Genomic DNA, 19876 nt, shown 5'->3' with positions numbered 1-19876 from the left:
AATTTTTTAAAATCCATATTAAACAAAATATCAAAACTTAAAGATAGGATCAGTATTAATGATTTTTCCTCTTGCCTCAGGCTCTACCAGGGCTTGGCAGTGTACTGCCATACAGGGAGGTTGAGTTAGATGAGGCCATGTGAGGCAGACCAGATGCCCATAGACTACGGGGTGCCCCCTGCATGCTCTTTCTTTCTTCTGGGGAGCTGAGGCTCTGAAAAGTGATTCTGAGAATTATCCAAACTTATTTGACCATGGGATTTTAAAAACTCTATTTGTTGTTCTTGCATAAAAGCTAGTAATATGCTACAGAACAGGGTTCTGAGGAACACACTTTGGTAAATACTGGACAGCATTCATTCACTCATTCATTCCCTCATTTTAAAAACACATACTGAGTACATACTACAAACCAGAAAGTGGGCATGTAGAGAGGAGAGGCCCGGACCATGCCCTGAGCTGTTGACAGCCATGGAGAAGATGGACAGACGTTGACAGCCATGGAGAAGATGGACAGGTAGCTGGTTACAGTGCTGTGCAGCAGTGCGTGCTGTGGAGAAGGACCTTGCAGGATGTCCCTGGGGAAAAGCTCCCTCCCTAGAGTATGGGAAGTGCCTGGGGGGAATTCAGGGTGAGTATGCCCCATATGTTGGAGGAACGGACATTCTAGGAACCATAACCATAAGAGCAGAGGATGGAGGTGGGAAGCAGCATCACATGTTCAGGAAATACCAGTAGCCTCCAGTGATGGAGTGAAAGGGGAGAGGTGGTGGGATGAAGTCTGAAGGCATGGAGGGCCAACTCAGGGAACTAGGCAGTGGAAAGCCATTGTCCTGCACTAACTCATTTTGTGGATAATTTCTGCATCTTACTGTGTTGGACACTTTGGGTTTTAGGCCTTATGCACACTCCACTTAACCAAACTTCCTTTTGACTGAATTGGGGTGTTCATCCCCACTTACTTGCTCAGTGAGACATTTCTAAAGAACCTCCATGGACTCAGGACAACACTTGTTTCAAAATAAATTCATGTGCTATTTATTATGTTCCATACCTGGCCTTGCTCACACCTCTGGCTGTCTCTCCCACCAGGTGTACAAGGATGCACCTGCCGTGCTGCTTTCTAGCTCCACTCCCTGCGGAGTCATCCCCCCCCACGGCACTGTGAACATAATGCTGCTCCTGGAGACCCAGGTCACTGGAGAACACAGGTCCACAGTTTACATCTCGACCTTTGGGAGCCAGGACCCCCCTATGGTGAGAGCCAATTTTTGGAACTGCACTTGAAATTGCTGTACTTCTTGTCAAATATTTCGTACTTCCTCATTTAAGACAATACCGTATTTGCATATCCTCCAGTTTGTAGTTCTAGAGTTTTATATTTTCACTCTGCCCTGGTGAAATATGAGTGCTGTGTTACCTAGGGAGTCTATTTGCAGATGCATCTAAAAGTAGTGGTGTTCTATAGAAATTGGCCTTAAACCTGAGTATCAGGAGTTTCAAACACACACGCACGCATACACACATGCATACACACCTGACCCCTCTCCAGACCTTTTAAATCAGAATCTCTGAAGGGAAGGGACCAGCACAACTGTATGTCTAACAAGCTCCTCGGGTGTTTCAGTTATTCCTTGTGCAAAGCTGGGTTTGGATCTCACCAGTCTGTCACATATGGGCTGTGAGGTCAGTTCCATTCACTGCTCACCGATTTTCTCTGTACATTGACTTGACTCATAGCCCAAATTAACCTACTGACACTGTTAAGAAAAACAGTCTTTCTCCAAGTGTGGTAAGAGGGAAACATGGAAAGCTCTCCACTGTTATGGCTGAATTCAAGGGTAAATCTTGAATCTTAAAGTTGCCAACAGGCTACGTATCCCCAGACATTTGGTTTACTTGGGAGCTGGGCGATATCAGCTTACATTTGTCTAAAGTTAATCTGATTACTTAGAGTGTATTAAACTAGGATATTGCTTTTGTCCCTTCCATGTAAGATGCCATAGATAACCCACCTCACTTACAGAGCAGAGCACAAAGGCAGACCAACCCCAGAGCATGCCACCAGTCCAGGTCCCCTGCTAGGCTCACTGTGCGCCCTGGCACAGATGCAGCCCGTGAGAGGGTAGCTTGCTGGACAGATGGCACTCTGTGAAAGAAAAGGGCCCACCTTCCTCAGGCAGACATCCTGGCTGAGGACACAGGGAGAGGGCAGCTGAGCAGAGTGGATTTCAACCCCCAACCTGCATGACTGTGTGTGACAGTCCTGCCCTCCACACACATCGCTAGCAAAAGCAACAGAACTGGGACTCAAGCCCAGCCACATCTGGCTCTGAAGGGCTGGCCCTTAAACCCATGCTAAGTGTCTTTGAGGCTGGAGTGTGGTGTGGGGTCCCAAGATTCTGGTTTCCCCTCAGTGCTTGGCTCTGGGCCGCCCCCGGGAAGCTGACCTCCTTGTTGGGGAGTATTCCAGGTGGGATTCACAGATCTGACTGTGTAATACCAGTGAGAAGCGATGTCAGTTCTCATAAGTACCCATTTATGCCCTTGACTTTTATTAAAGGGGGGGCTAGAAGTTTCTGTTTTCATTGATTTTTAAAGGCTAGTTATTTTCAGCTGTTCTGTGCTCTTTCTCTTTTGGAACACAGGTATGTCATGTAAAGAGCATTGGAGAAGGCCCAGTTATCTACGTACATCCCACTCAAATTGATTTTGGCAGTATCTATGTCCTAAAGGACTCTTCCAGGACTCTCAACCTATCTAACCAGTCCTTCATTCCTGCATTATTTCGGGCACGCATGGTGAGTAAGTCGTAGGACCGTCGTGTGATGAAAGCACAGCTTGGACTTAAAGACAGCAGCCCTATTTTGGCAACATGTCTTTGAAAATGATCACCAGAAGCAGTGACTTGCATGGTGTAATAGCCAGTTTTCTGTTGCTTACAACAGAATATCTAGAACTGGGTAACTCATAGAGAAATGAAATTTATTTCTTACAGTTTGTGGGTTGGAAAGTCCAATGTTAATGGGGTACATCTGGTGAGGGTCGTCTTCTTGATGGGAGCTTTCTTCAGGGTCCCGAGGCAGCACAGGGCATCACATGGCGACAGGGCAAAAGTGCATTCACTTCTTTTCCTCTCCTTATAAAGCCGCTAGTGCCACTCCCATAATAACCCATTAATCCATTAATTCATGAATGGGTTAAGCCATTCATGAGTACGGAGCCCTCACAATCCAATTACCTCCCAAACCACTCCCTCCAGACATTGCCATATTTGGGGACTAAGTTTCAACATGAGCTTTGGAGAGGACAAATATTTAAACCACGGCACACGTTAAACTGTATTAAACCATGTTAATTCATCCCAGCTTCCTCTTTATTATAATCCTTTTGTTGACTAAGAAACACAGTGTGCAATAGTTTTGGTAAACAAGCCAATACATTTAGTTTAAACCCAATTCAGGAAGAGGCTTCAGAGGTCAATACCCTCTCCTACTGAACTGTACCTAAGCCCATCCCCCTCCTTCCAAAATACTTCTTAAGTGACTGTAACTGGAGGTGCTTCCTTAAATTTAAATCCTTTCAGCTACAAATTTGTTAGTATGCTTATTCTATTTTATTCTCTCTTCCTTCTGGGGGTATTTTGAGGTAGTTTGTAAGAATGTATAAAATACAATAAGATAGTATTTGCCAAAAACAGAAATTAAAGAAAACAGTAAAGCAAAGATAGATACAAACATAAATATAAAATGGTTTTAAAAATGAGTCTGTCTCATTTCTGTGTATTTCATGATGATATTTAAAGCTAATTTTTATTTTTTGCACAAGAACAGAGACTTAGGAATTTCTAATCCAATAATTGAAAATATTCTTGATTTTAGCAATAGTTTTTTAAGTATAAAATTTTAAATTGCATAGCCCTCCTCTTAACCCAAATTATTAGCATTTGAATGAGAGCTAACATTTAGTTTCAGCATTTTTCAGATATTAATTTTATAAAAGTCACTATCAGAAGGAATAAATTGTAGTTTTTTGCTGGCTTGTGACAGTTCACCAGACATTGGTCCCAATTAGCAGCTATTTATCTTTGTCATTATTCATTTTTTATTATCATTTATCCTTACTCCTTATAAAGGCAGCCATTTTCATATACCATGACTGCTCTTTTTAACATGAGGTTCTTATACAACCCCAATCTTGCTCCAGCACCTTGTGTAAAGAATATCTTTCAATAATATTTAGAGAAAAATCCTACAGAAAAGACACTTTCACTAGTCTTTATCCAATTAGTTAATTGATGTGTTTGGAAGAAAGCACAGGGTATTGCTTAGAAGTGCTGCATCCCAGTCCAGTGCAGGGTTGACAGTCAGCAAGGAAGAGAGTCAGCCGAGCTGTCCCGAGCAGTGAGGGGAGGGCACCAGAGGGTCTGAGTGGACCACAGAGGAAGGAGATGGGCAAGACCACAAGAAAGCATAAGTACAAATACAGGATTGTACAGTAAATAAAGTATTCCCTTTCTCACCACCTCGCTTTTCATTCTCAGATATCTCCTGATTTCACTTTCTTTTTGGCGACTTTTAGTACATTTTTAAAAACAGAAAGCACATCAAGGATCTATTATTTTTTATTAACATAGGACATATGAGGGTACTTCAAAAAGTTCATGGATAAACAGAATTAAAAGATAATATGAATCTTTCCATGAACTTTTTGAAGTATCCTCATATATTGAATGACCCAGTTGGTTTGTTAAAATGGGGATTTTCCTTTTTCAAAAATGTTTCATGATTCCATCTTTTGATTCTTTTAATGTTATCTAAAATCAGCGAGCTCCAGTTCCAAGGAGCCGGACATGTGATATAAATGATCTAGAATGGGTTTTTCCCTCAATCCCCTCGTGGAAAACTGGTGATTATTGAGTTGTAGTGTGAAAGTAGTTTCACTCAGAGGAAACGAAATCAGTATGGCAAAGAGATATCTGCAGTCCCATGTTTATTGCAGCACTACTTTTTGTAAGCACTACTTACACTAGCCAAGATATGGAATCAACCTACATGTGCAACAGTGGATGAATGAATATTTTAAATGTGGTATATATAAACAATGGAATACTATTCAGCCACAAAAAGGATGAAATCCTGCCATTTGGGACAACATGGATGGACTTGGAGGTCATTACGTTAAATGAAGTAGGCCAGGCACAGAAAGACAAATACCACATGATCTCACTCATATGTGTAATCTAAAAAAAAATCACACTATAGACACAGAGTAGAACAGTGGTTACCAGAGGAGACTGGAGCGGAGTAGAGGGGGAAGTGAATACAAAGAGAGTTTGGCCAATGGGCACAAAATTCAATTAGATAGGAGGAATAAGGGAATAAGTTCTGGTGTTCTATTGCACAGTAGGGTGCTTGCAGTTAACAGTTAAGTTTTGTATATTACATAATAGCTAGAGGAGAGGCTTTTGAATGTTTTCACCACAAAGAAATGATAAACGCATGAGATGATGATTACATTAACTACCCTCACCTGATCGTTATACAACATATATACATATGTATTAGACATTATATTATACCTCGTAAACATGTACAATTACAATGTGTCAATTAAAATGATTTTCTTAAAAAGTAGTTTCAACTACAGTTCTCATAGGTGAAAATTAAACTTTCATATTTCGGCTGGGATTTTTGTTGGATTTCCTGGTAAATATGATATAAATTAACATCATAGAATCTGAAATTATGCTAACTTACAAATTAACTACAGTGGAAAGAAACTGAAATACCATCATTGAATTTCAACTTGATGTACAGTACCAAACCTTCAAACTCATCACAGAAACTACTAAGCATTAAGAAAGAGTTTCAATTACAAGTTGTTTGTTCCCTAACTAAGCCTACTATAAATTCAGGTGCTGGAAAATCTCCTTTCTTGCTGGAAGCCCTGACAGAAGGGGTCGTTCTCTCTCCTTTTTTGGCTGTCGGTGAATGTCAGCCCTCCCCAGATGCAGCACCCACTGTCAGCCATCTGTCACGCTCAGCTTTGTGTGTGGCCACACATCACAGTGGCCACTGCGATTAGATTCTCCCTTAGCAAGAAACATCTGTTTGTTATCAGCCGGAGGGGTAGAGAGATGGGAAGTGGGAGGCCCATCTTCACAGTGATATCAGGAAAATTAATGACACTTAAGCAATTTTGAATTTCTCAAAAGTGAATGCGATACAAACAGTGACCTCTAAAAAAACCCAGGACCTAATTCATATAAGTATGGAGTGAAGAAACACTGAAGATGATGTTTTTTATTCCACTAAAGCTTAATCATCCTAAGAGTAAAAAAAATGGATTAGTACAAGGGGAGTGTTCTGTGACCTGGAGCAGTGGGTTCTCCTTTGCTTTGGAATGCCTGGAGTATCAGTCTCTAAAGGTTCCCAGCGGGGTTAACTTATTTGGGACAATGAAGTAAATCACTCCTGGTTTGGAGGGGTTAAAAAATGGCAGAATGTGAGAAGAGAGAGTGGACAGACCCTTTGGTAGTAGAGTGTGGGCTCTGCTTGTATACAGAGGGCTCCATAAGGGAGGGAGATTTCTCTCTCTAGGGGAGCAGCAGAAATGAGGGCAAGGATGTGGCAGTATCCCCGAGGCCCTGAGGACCTCAGCATGGGGCTGCAGGGTAGATCCCTTCTTTTCCGGGGTGCCCCTGGCCAGGCAGAGCAAGTGTATTGCTGGCACTTGGTAGGAAGCACCTGGAGTCCTTTCACTTTTACTCTTGGCTCTAATTCAGCCTTGGCGACAGTTAGCTCAAAGCCTCGTGTACAGATGTCAGTGACACCTTGGGACTCAGTTGGCACTAAGACATCTTCACAGTGACCTTCTGCCTCCATGATCCACAGGGAGAGGCCACTGTAGTTAGATATTAAGAACTCCTGGACCTAAGAAACAGGAATTCTGATGCCTCATTCGAGCATGGTTGTTTTAAAACATTTAGTTTCCTTGGTCACTGCCATAGCCATACACCGTGATGTGGGAACAAGGGAATTGTGGTGCTTTTACATCTCCTTCAGACCCTAAGCTGCTCAGTTATTTCCTCATTTCAGTAGGGAACCCTTTCAGTTTTACTCATTTATATGTCTGTTTCCTTTAAATATCAATAGTCTCTGTGCCAGCACCTAGCAGCAGGCTTGGCAATTATGATGATGACAGCATGATGACATTAAATCAATTATGACTAACATTTATTTAGTTCTGTTTGCCACTTTAAATATAGTATTTAATTTACTACAATTTTGTGAGAAAAAACACTGTTAATCCCCATTTTAATGAGGTGAAAACAGAGGCAGAGACAGGTTAAGTAAATTGCCATAACCTGTAAGCATCTGACTTCAGATCCCTGCTCACTTCCACGATGCCATCGTACTGCCTAGGTTTACCTAATCAGTGGTTATGAAAACGAACCTGAAGATGGTGACAGGATCTTGATTTCATGTTCATAAAAGATCCTTAAAGGTAGACACACCTAGAAGAGCAGGATTTGCTGAAAGAGCAAGAGAAGAAATTAAGGAACTTTTCTGAAATAGACAAAAGGACTGGATATGCTTTGTTTTGCTCAGAGATGGTTTGAAACGTACATATGCAAGGCATCTTCAGTAAGTCATTTTTCAACCAACCATAATTTCTTCAATTGTATGTCAGAAATAAAGACATATAATCTACTTTCCACTTTCTTTTTAAAAATTCTTTGTGATATAGTATAACAAAGCATTCAGTTTACAGATGTGAATGTGTGTAAAAATTCTGCACTGTTATAGCTCTTCAAAGAGGTTTAAAATTCAAAGTTATGCCCCTTTTTAAACAAAATAAATAGAAAACCCAGAAAGAGATTGGCAGGCATTTTACATCCACTGAGATTTTTGTGCCATGTTAGGAGACAGTGAAAGTTGTGGCCATTTACAGACAGCTTACTTTAAACGTGTCGTAGCAACTGGTCTGTAGAAAACTGGCCGTGCCCCACACACTCCATCATCCCTGCATACCTGAGCTCACGCTGTAGATCTAGAACTTAGTCCTCTCTTTGGAGAATTTACCGTACTAGGGGATTAGAACTAGAGAGATTTCTAACAGACAGTAATTCTCCAAGGCCTTTTGACAGATATCTTTAAGATACTGTACCCCTTAATGCATGAGAAGAGAAGATACAATGAACTGTTTCTCAGTCTTCCATAGGTAGATTAGCACTGCGCTTGATCTCTGGACCCTTATGTCCACAGAAGGAAATGGTTGGGGAAAAGGCATAAGGAAAAAGACATGGACATGAATCAAGGCCAACTACAGTTGTTATACCTCTTTATATTCTTTTTGTTTCTGGAGGGTTTTGCAAAATAGTAGCTTTGTTTACTAAGGTAATTTTGCAGTATAATGTTTAGTTTTTAGCTCATAGCTAAACTCCTGTGTTGAATATGATTTATGCCACAGTACTTTCTGTGTTCTCAACACACACCCTCACCCTTTAGGTTTGCAGTGTCTGCATTTAGCAGATCAGATAACTGAGCTTCTTCTGGTTAAGGGAATTGGCCAAGGTTACAAGATAATAGTCAGCTATGACTCAGAGTTTCTGAATTTTAGACTAGTCCCTTTCTGTTCCACCACAGAAATATTTGATTCTAGAGGTCAGGAACTGTGTATATTTAACATATTTCAGTACAGAAAAATCCGAGAGATATTCTTTACCCTAAAATCTAACACATGTTAACCTTTTCCCACATTTACCTCAAATCCTTACTTAAAGAAATTAAATATTAACACTAAAGTTGGAGTTCAATATATTCTCCTCGTCAGTCCTACTTTCTTCTTCTCAATTTTTTAAATTATTGTGTAGAATTTGAATCTTTTCTTTACCACAAATAGTTGTTGATTTTTATCAGTCAGTAATTAATCATTCACTAGTTACCAAAATTATTGCTGGTTTTTTTTTTTTTATTTCTTGTAACTCTCTGCTTTCTCTTTGGTTTGTATTTCTTTTTACTAAATTATATCCTTCTACATTCTTTACTAGAGGTCTCATAGTTTATGAGACTTCATCTTGCATGATAGTTTAGCTGCATATAAGATTCTACTTGGAAGTGGGGTTTTTTTGTTCGTTTGTTTGTTTTTTCTTTCAATTGTTTGAAGATAGACCTCTGGCATTAATAGTTGCTGATAAAAATTTCACTGTTTGTCTGATTGTTGTTTCCTTATAGGTAACTCATCTTTTATTGCTGGTTGCTTTTAAGACTGCTTTTATCTATTATTTTCTTTAATTTCTCTTTAATGTATCAGAAGATTTCAGCCTTGAATTCTGGAAAATTTTTAGCCATTACCTCTTCAAATATTTCTTCCCTGCCATTTACCTAGTTCCTACTTTGAGAAAAAAGATACAAACACACACACACATAAATATATGTATGTATATGTGTGTGTGTATTTTTGTTTTATATTTATATATTCTTGTACTATTCTACATGTACTATTGTACTATTTTTATTTCTCATATGTATTTTTTTATCTCATCATCTCTCTCTGCTGCCTTCTCAGTAGCATGTTCCGATTTATAAATTCTTTGCTTTTGGCAAATCTAAAGTTTATCCCATTTTTTAAGTGCCTATTTGCCATTTGTATGTCTTCCTTTGAAAAATGTCTATTCAGCTCCTTTGCCAATTTTTTAATTGGATCATTTGGTTTTTTACTGTATAGTTGCTTGAGTTCCTTGTATATTCTGGATATTAATCCCTTGTTGGATGTATAGTTTGCAGATATTTTCTCCCATTCTGTAGGTTGTCATTTCAGTCTGCTGATGGTTTCCTTTGCTGTGCAGAAGCTTTTTAGTGATTTAATACCATTTATTTGTTCTTTCTTTTGTTGCTTATGCTTTGGGACTCTTGTTCAAAAAATCTTTGCCCAGTCCTACTACCTGAAATGTTTCCCCTATATTATCCTTAGTAGTTTTACAGTTTCAGGTTTTATACTTAAATCTTTAATCCATTTTGAGTTGATTTTGGTGAGAGGTGCAGGTCTAGTTTTGTTTTTCTGCATATGGATAACCAATTTTCCCATCACCATTTATTAAAGAAGAATCATCAGGGAAATGTACATTAAAGCCACATTGAGATATCACCTCACCGCAGGTTGACTGGCTATAATCAAAAAGACAGAGAATAACAAATGTTGACAAGGATGTGAAGAGAAGGGAACGCTCCTACACTGTTGGTGGGACTGTAAATTAGTACAACTGCTATGGAAAACAGTATGGAGGTTTCTCAAACAACTACAGATCTACCATATGATCCAGCAATCCCACCTCTAGGTATTTACCCAAAGGACTGGAAATCATCTTGTAGAAGGGATTCCTGCACTCCGTGTTCATCGCAGCTCTATTTACAAGAGCCAAGATGGAACCAACCTAAATATCCATCAACAGATGACTGGATAAGAAAAATGCAGTATATATACACTATAGAATACTACTCTGCCATAAAAAAGAATGAAATTCTGCCATTCGCGGCAACATGGATGAGCCTAGAGAAAATTATGTTGAGTGAAATAAGCCAAGCACAGAGGAAAAAATATTGCTTGTTCTCACTCATAAGTGGGAGCTAAGAGAGAAAGAAGGAAGGAAAGAAAGACCACAGTGGTGTGTTGGACTTGCAGAGGGAGAGAGCAGACCTAGGGTTGCAGAGTGTGGTGGGGGGAAGGGGAGGGAGGTCGGGCATTAATTGGGTGGGGGACATGGGGAATAATCACAATTTGTGGTAATGGGCATCCTGATATTATTGATCTGACCATCACATCCTGGGTACACGTGGTGAAAGTCAGCTTTGTACCCCATGAATATGCATAATCAATAAAATAAAATTTTTTAAGTTTAAATAAAAATAATAATAAAGTTTATCCCATCTATTTAAAATTTTAAATTTGGTGGCTGTATTTTTCAATTTCAAGATTGATAATTGGTTATTCATACCCACTTATTCTTGATTCAGATTTCCCTGTTATTGTTTTGCAATCTTTGTTTTATGTATATTGTCCTATTCTGCACATCTATGAGGATCTCAGGTTCATTTTCTAATCCATTTTAGTGTGTGCTATTGATTGCTCAAGAATGAATTCATTACCTGATTGTTTACAGCCATTCTTCTGAGCACTTGGAATTTTAAATGATAAATCAGTCTGGTTTGGGGTATATTTTTCTCTCAGTGCCCACACCTCACTTTTTAGCATTTTTCCATTTGGCTTCATCCTGGATAGTGACCACTAGTTCAAAATCAAGTCTCAAGTCTCCCTTCACATGGGGATATTGGAGAAAATACAGATTTAGTCATAGCGCTGGCCAGTGGCTTGGCCTAGGGTCTGTCCACATGACAGTCTCCACTTCACCAACACCATGTCCATCACCACTGGCACAAGTCTGTGTGTAGTCGACAGTTTCAGGAACATCCCACCTTTTTCAGCTTTCTTTTGAATGCAGGGAAACTGTCTCAGCCGAAGATGTCGGCCCTCATTCTTTGCTTCTTACAGGATCTTTTTGGATCCCATTTTTCTTCCTCAAGCTGCCTCTACTGGTTTCAGAACCCAGAGCCCAGTGGGTCTGCGGCTTCAGGCCTCTCACTGTTTCTGTTCCATTTGTGGACCATACGATATTTATCTTGTTTTTGAGTACAGCTATGCCTAGTTCTTTATTTTTTTCAAAATTTTATCTTTTTTATATATATCTTAGATTGAAAGACATGTTTTAAAGCTTAAACTCATTGGTTTATAGTTAGTCCTCTTAACTATTTTTTACAGTACTTTATGTGTTATCACATAAGCGCTTACAGAAGGATGGCGAAATGTGTTTTCAGTTGGCTTGAGAGAGCAGAGTTCTTTTATCTTTACCTTAATTGTGAAAAATCTATGAAAGAAACTCACAGAATAAAGGGGATATGAAGAGAATAAAATTCCAGTTTATCGTGGTGGATATCTTTTTTTTTTTGCCACATAAAAGTCATGCCCATTCCAAATGGATCGGGCTCTTCTCGAGGCATCCCAAGTGACCCATTCAGTGACAAGAGGATGCTGGTGGCAATAGTATCTAGAGACTTCCAGAAGCAGAGTTGTGTGTTTGAAAGAGAGCTGTGAGTCTCCCACCCCCAACTCCACCTGAGACCTCTTTCACTTTGGCAAAGCTAAATGAACTCAGAAGATAGATTCCAGCAGGTCATATTGACTATAAACCACATTGAGAGAAGAAAAGCATTGAATGTCAGTTAACATGATGGATAAGCACCTTCCCTGAATCTAGAATGACAGCTCTACTGATCGAATATGATTAGTTTGAGTACAAGCTAAAGCCAAAATGAAAAAAGGGAGTTCAGTTTCTTTGTCACTACAGAGCTGTCCAGAAAATAAAAGAACAATATCTTGGTTTCCTGTATGCTTTGCAAGCCTGTCCATCTTTATCCTGTCTGTCCCAGCTCTTAATTAGTTTTACAAAATTGTTTTTTCTGATTAATTATTATTTAGGTGTACAGTTAGTACCTGTCATGGAAGGTGATTAAGGTGAAACTTTCTTTTTATGGATCACATGTGTGTTTTTGAAATCTTTAAATCCCACTTTTCCTCCTCCATTAAAATTTATAATCTCTTTCCCATTACCAGCATCATCATCAACCTAACTCACATCACTTTTTAAGAGATGGCTACCATTGTCATTATCAACTAAAGCATTTACTCTGCCTGTTTTGTGCCCTGACAGTAGACAGTCATATTCAATATTAAGCCAGTACAAAATTAAATAAACACTTTTATATAATGAACAAAAACAACAAGAAGTACATTAAATAGCATGTTTTGGAGGTTTATTGACGGTATGAAATCCCCAACATGCACCCATCAAGATTATATAATGTTCATCAGGGAGAAAGTCATACTCTTCCTCAGTTCCATTTTCTCCTTCCTGTCACAAGCAAAAGGACAGATACGGGAGAGGCATATATGACATGGTAGGACTCTTCATAGGATACACTTGGAGTAAGTCCTTTTTAAATGTCAGTTGCAATGAAATTATTGTGTGCAACATTAAGTTTCATTCTTTTGAAGGAAAAAACCTCCCTCTGGGTTGTTAGCACATTAAACTGAGATGCATCTGGGAGGGAAGGGCAATGTCGTCTGAGGGCAGACGTGGCCATGTGCCGTGCACAGTTGTCTTACATATGGCAGTCACTCAACAGAGTGGTTGAGCATGTGAGTGCTGAGTTAGTATAACGTATCACCAAGAGTAAGGGTGTTGTATTCAGACAGAACTGGAATCAAGTCCTGGTTCTGCCTATACTAACTCTGGGCAGGTTATTTAATCTTTCTGAAGAAATTACCCAAGAGATAATTGAGAGAATATATTCAGAACTGAGGAGAGGAATTTATGAAAAAGACTCATCAAATGTGCTACATAATGGACGAAGATAGGCCCATGTCAAGGCACACCATCATTAAGTTTAAGTTTCAGAACACTGAACGCAAAGAGAAGGCTGTAGGAACTTCTGGAGAGAAAAAAACTTAATGGTCAAAACCAAAAAAAAAAAAAAAGGAAACAGAATGGCATCAAACTTCTTGACAGAAACACTAGAAGGGAAAAAATGGCTTTCTAAAGGGAAATAAATCCTAATCTTGAATTCATCATCCAGCCAAAAGATTAATCAAGATAACTCAGACATGCAAGATCTCAGAAAGGTACATTCCATGTACCCTTTCTCAGGGTGTGAGAAATGTGTTCTGCCAAAGTGGGAAGAAATGTGTTCTATGCAGAATGTGTTCTGCCAAAGTGGGAAGATGTGGACTCCAGGAAACAGGGGTTCAAACACAGGAAAGAATCTAGAAGAATGCACAAGATGCTGCCAGCCAAGCACAGGCCCAGAGAGCAGCCTGTCCAGGCAGGAGTGAAGACAGATGGCTCCAGGAGACTGGGCTCCAGGAAGGTCGAAGTGATAAAAAAAAAATCTGGTGTTTCTGAATGTATTGAGAGGCAATTTGGCTCTTTGGTTGAGTGTCTGGGGATAAGTCCATGGTAACAAAAAAATTTTAAAAAAGAAGAATTCCAGGGAACATGAGAGTTTTACAAGAAAGAAAAGGTAATCTTAGTACACTTTGCATAGCTCAGCTGTGAATAGCATTTGCATATTCATAATGATGTAAATGCAAATAGTTATCTCACCAAAAAGTAAGTTTTAACAGTTTATTGTGAAAATGGGGAAAAGAAAGTGAAAGAGAAAAAGAGACATAGAGAGAGAGACAGAGAGAGAGAGAGAAAGGCTATTATTATTTGTCATAAAGAGAAGTAAATGGATTATGTCCAAACTGAAAAATTAAGAAGTAGCAGTAGATTACTTAGAAATATAGCAGCAAATACGAGAAGGAAATGCTAAAAGAATCGACAGTGGTTGACTGTGTTGATGGGCAAGGACTGGCATAATGGGGAAGATGGGAGAGTGGGCTCAAAGGACTACTGTTTTTCACAATACACCTTTTTTTAGAACCATTTGACTTTTCAAATGGTTTCAAATGTGTATGTATACAGTTGATAAAAATAGAACAAAAGATTTAAATCATGGTGCAGAACAGTCTATAGTAGGCTACCATTTATGCAAGAAAAAGTATATATGCAAATATTCATCATAAAATATATCTGGAAGGATACCCAGAAAATTTCTAATAGTAGCTGCCTCTGGAGGTAACTAATGACCACGCACGAGCACAAGAGACTCTTTACCCTTTGAATCTGTTTGAATTTTACACTGTGTATATGCATAACTTATTTTTTTTTTAAATCTTCTAAGAAAGAAAGAAACTGGAAATGAGACTGAAGCAAGAGAGCAAACAATGTTAAAATCAAATGAGCTCTAAAGAGAAAGTGACCATTTCCTTTTAGGATGAGTTGTTGATTTGATAAATATAAGTGTATGTGTCTTCTTGTTACACTAATAACATTATCTTTATAGAACAAGCAGAAGTTAAAGGGAAAAAATCACTCATAGTCCTACCATGCGGTTAACCACTATTAAATCTGTGGTGTGTGTCCTCTGAATTTTTCACTGTGTGTGTGGTCTGTCTGTGTATTCCCACTTCTGCCATGGGATAGTACTGTTTTGTTACCAACTATCTTCATTTAACGATATAGTCACTTTCAATACGAGTAGTTAAGGAATATTATTCTACAGATCATTTTCACTGACTGATTTTACTGCACCATTTGGCTCCACCACAGTTGATTTAACTAATCCCCTACTGTTAGATTGTTCTCAGTTTTTCACTACTGTAAATCAGGCTTGTGCCTTAATTACGACTTAACATTCTTAACTGTTTCCTTTGACTAAATTCCTAGAAGCGCCATTGCTGGATCAAATGGCGTGACCATAACTAAAAGTCTTGATATATCTTATAAATTTTCTCCCTGAAAATTTGTCCAAATTTGCATCCTGCCCCCAGCAGTGCTGAAGAATGTCACTCTCTCTCAGACCCTCGCCAACATTTTTGGTTTTGTTTTTGCCAAATCTGACAGATCTTAAAAAACAATGTTTTATTGTTATTTATGTTTCTTTGGTTTACTGGCGAGGTGCATCATTTCTTGATATTTATTGGCCAACAAATAAATAAATATTGGCCTTTCCCCATGGCTGGTACTATGCTGCCTGAGATAAGAGACAAACGGTAAATAGAATGGTTTCTTTCCTCAAAGAGCTTGCAATCTCACAAAAGAAATGAATACACAAACAATACAGCTAGGTTGTAAAGCAGGAGGTGATTGATTCTTCTGTCAAATTAAAGTTTTTCACAGTTTGTAACATTTGAGTGGAGACTTGAAGGCTAAGGAGAAGGAAGACAGAGAAATGGGGGGTACTTTTTCCAAGAGCAGCATATTTAAATGCAGTGATGCTGTTTGGGACACTTGGGAGAGGTGAAAGACCTGATGTCCTGGTAAGTAAGCCTGAAAAATGCATTGGGGCCCTCTTATGAAGAGTGGGAATAGATCCTCTAGACCCGAGGCTTCTATCTGGTACACCAGTCTTGATGGCAGGCCGCCATGTTTGCAGAGAGCCCAAGAATCTTCTCAAATGGAAGCAAGATCCTGCCTCCTCCCGAGATTCACACAAAATGATAGATTCCCCAAACATAAAAAGTGAGTTTACATGTGGAGCAAACAGAACAATGTGACAAATGTCCACCAGATTTGGAGTCCACGAACTCCGGAACTTGTATGGAAAGCTGCGGGGAGGTACATGCATTTTTCTATGAAGGGGTCCCTTGGGTCAAAGGGGATAAAAGACTCAGCACTACTGATGCACACATTGGAGAGCCATCCGTAATTGTCAGCAGGAAGAGGACTGTGAAAGATAACTCTGTTAGCAATGAAGATTGGAGAGAATGCCAGCAGGAGGGAGAATTGGACCTGAAGTTTTGGAAGGTAAAATAAATAATTACCATCATTCAGTATTTACTCTGTGCTAGACAAGGTGCTAGATGCTTGGCACCCATTTTATTTCATCTTCAAGTAGCACATTTAACAGATAAACTGAACCCTAGATTTTAAAATTAGCCAAAGGTCACCTGGCTATGAATGACCAGATCCATAGTTGATCACCAGCTCATGTGACTTTAAAGCCCACACTTTTAATCATGACCCTAAACTGCCTGCCTTGAAAAGGTCTACACCATTTCTTCTGCACCTCATCTCCTAATTTTTTGTGGATTATTTTAAGTAACCAAGTGACTCACTTCAGGGAAGAGAGCTATGTGACTACAGTTACCATTTAGAAGACAAAAGGAGAAAGGCCTTGGTGACTCTTCATTGTTCTTGTTCTACAAAGAATGGATCATCTGCTGAGATAATAGTATAAATCCAAAGAAATCCCTCATTCTACACGATGGTTCCTGTTGTTATTTGCTTCATCTCATTCCATGGAAGGAAACTCCTACAGGTTTCAATTGGCAAACAAGTTATTTTGAAGAAAAGTACACAGTGCTATTTATTTTTTCAAGCTTCATAGTCATTAGAACTGCAGAATAGCAGGTCTGTCTGAGCATATTCACACTCTCAGTTATTGTTGAAGTGACATGTGCAAACAATAGCATTCAATTCTGCCTTTCCTGGCAAATATTAAATACACAGTAAACCTCTGGCTGTTTTACCTTGGGAGTTGAGTGCTGCATAAGAAGGGTGCTGATTCCCTATTATCAAATAAAAAGCAAATGTTATCTTTGGAAATAAAAAACCTCAGAGACAGGGCTTAACACTGATCACCACTAGACAAAAGTTGTAAAACATCACAAATTTTCCATCTTTCGCACAATCATATGAACCTGTGTGCACATACATACTTCCTTTACATTTTTTACGGGCTGCTGGCTTTCTAATCTCTATTCACAGAAAAAGTAGAGGCAGCTACTGCTGAAGTTTTGAGGGAAGGCTCATTTTTTATCATCTTGGAAACAAATATATGGAACCTTGTATTTGCTATTGCTGGGTAACAAATTCCCACAAATTTAGTGGCTTAAAACAATAATTTCTGAACTCAGTTACCATGGGTCAGGGGTCCAGGTGTGGTCTGGCTGGATCCTCTACTTAGGATCTCAAGAGGTTGAAATCAAGGTTTTTGCTGAACTGTGTTCCTTTTAGGAGGCTTGGATAGGGAAAGACTCACTACTGGGCACACTCAGGTTATTGGTAGAATTTCTTTCCTTGCAGTTGAATGACTGAGGCCCTGTTTTCTTGCTGGCTTTCAGCTAGGGACTACTCTTAGCTGCTATAGAGTCACCCACAGTTCTCTGCCATGTCGCCCCTTCCAGAGTCCTCTCATGCTTGAAATCTCTTCACTGGGAAGAGCCCAGTTCCCCCTGAGAGATCACCTGGTTAGGTCATCCCCACTGAGGATAATCTCCTATCTAAAAATCAACTGATTTGGGACCTTACCTACATCTGCAGAATCCCTTCACAACAGAACCTGGATTAGTGTTTGGCTAAATAACTGGGAGAAGATAATTGCACACCAGGACATGGAGATCTTGGGGGCCATCACAGAACTCTGTCTACTATAAACCCCCATGGGCATCATCTTTTCTGGCAAGAGTCTTGTATATTAAATGCTTTCTTAGCATCCATCTTTGTTTTCTCAGCTTTGTAATCTCTTTTTTTTAATTGAAACAATTGATTGTACATATCTGTGGGGTACAGCATTGAATATCAATACCTGTGTGCAACATGTGATCCTCAAATCAAGATAATTACTATATTTATCATTACACAATGTAATTTTTTTTTTAGCAAATACTATTGAGCCCATGATTATGTGTCATGTGTCATATGGGGCATTTCATGTTTTGGTAAAGTGATGGCAATAGCTTTCATTTATGAGAACCTATTATGAGTTGGACGCTGTGCTGAGTTTTTACTTGCATTACCTCATTTATCCCCCACCACAATGTGGAAGGTACAGTCAATATCCTAAGCTGCAGATGAGAAAACTGAGACTGGGCACAGGTAAGTGGCATACTCAGTGCCTGACATCTGGGAAGTGGCAGAGCGGGGACTCAAACCCACTTCTCTTTTCCTTCAGATCCCTCCTTCCCAGCCTACTTCCATCAGTTGTTATCTTGCTATATTGTGGTTTTGAAAAGGTTATGAAATGTCCTCCATAGTTACAATGATTATCATCCATCCATTCCTTCTTTAGCCAAATTTGCCATCTAATAACAGAAAATGTCACATAGACCAAGTCCTCTCTAAAAGCAAAGGACACCCCTAAAAGTCAAAGAGACTCAAGGGTGTTAGAGCAGTTTAAAGCCTGACTTTTGGCAAGGATAATCGAGTACTTTAGCATCTGTCGTTTTAATGCACCTTGTTCTTGGATTCTATAATATATTTTGCTGTCTGGTTTTATGCCAAGCATTGATTAATAAGCTTCATCAGAAAGAAAACACCAATTCAGTCCTGGAGAGCAACTTCAGGTCTTCTCTCCAGAGCAGCCAACCTGTGTCAGCAGGAATCAGAATAGAAATGGTCTGCATCCAATCAAAACTACCATCTTTTGATTTGAAATAGCACTTATGCTAGTGACATCCTCAGTTCATTGTGAACAAAGACTGACCCGTGCTACTGGCTGGAGGAGGAAAACAAATGGCTGATTCCATTCGGGAAAGATGACAAGGACCAGACCCTCTTTGAAAGACGTTTTTCTTTTTGATAAAGGAAGGACAAAAATGACATTGATTTATGTGTTGATTGCCAACTGAGTCTCATAAATGGGCAAAACTATGTAGAATGCACTAAGGCCACAAATTTGGGAAGAAGGGCTAACAGTGACATTTTCTCACCCAGAACTTTCTTATTTTCTCTCCTAGCTGCTCCTCCACTTGTCCTAACAGTGGGCCTGCAATTCCCAGAGATTTGAAATGCCAAGTTATTCTTCCACTTCTGTGTTCTGATGGAGCAAGGTCCTCACCTTTCAAAATCTGAGCTGTGGGAGAGCTGGGGGAAGACCTGAGGATGTGGCAGTTTTGCAGACAGCATGTAGTGGCTCACCATGGCCCTCTCCCTTTACTCTGGACCCAGAGCTAGACTATATTTCACAGCCTCCTTTGGGGTTAGGTGTGGCACATGGCTGGGTTCTGGCCCGTGGGCAAAAGCGATGTGCATAAAATCCTAACATGTGACCCTCCATTCCCTTTCTTCTTTTATTGACCAGCTGGATGTCGATGTCCAGAGTGTCCTTAGAAGCCCTGAGTTAAATAAATCAGAATCCGTTTAGCTGGGGTCCTTGAATGACTTAATGGAGCAGAAGCTCATTCTCCCCTCTGTCACCAAATGGAATTCGTG

General features: G+C 39.5%; 1 protein-coding gene across 1 annotated transcript in view; it reads left to right on the top strand.

The window, feature by feature from the left end:
* The window catches only part of HYDIN (HYDIN axonemal central pair apparatus protein), a 364550-nt gene that overhangs the window by 123442 nt on the left and 221232 nt on the right, over positions 1–19876 (top strand). The window contains exons 16-17 of the mRNA XM_063112309.1: positions 1093–1257; positions 2649–2801. Of these exons, the coding sequence (XP_062968379.1) occupies positions 1093–1257; positions 2649–2801 (318 nt within the window). The remainder of the gene's footprint in view (positions 1–1092; positions 1258–2648; positions 2802–19876) is intronic.

The sequence above is a fragment of the Cynocephalus volans genome, chromosome 10 (genome assembly GCF_027409185.1).
Source record: "Cynocephalus volans isolate mCynVol1 chromosome 10, mCynVol1.pri, whole genome shotgun sequence".
In the NCBI taxonomy this organism is placed as follows: domain Eukaryota; kingdom Metazoa; phylum Chordata; class Mammalia; order Dermoptera; family Cynocephalidae; genus Cynocephalus; species Cynocephalus volans.
Note: the sequence above shows the minus strand (reverse complement) of the source record. Positions and strands in the feature narration are given on the sequence as shown.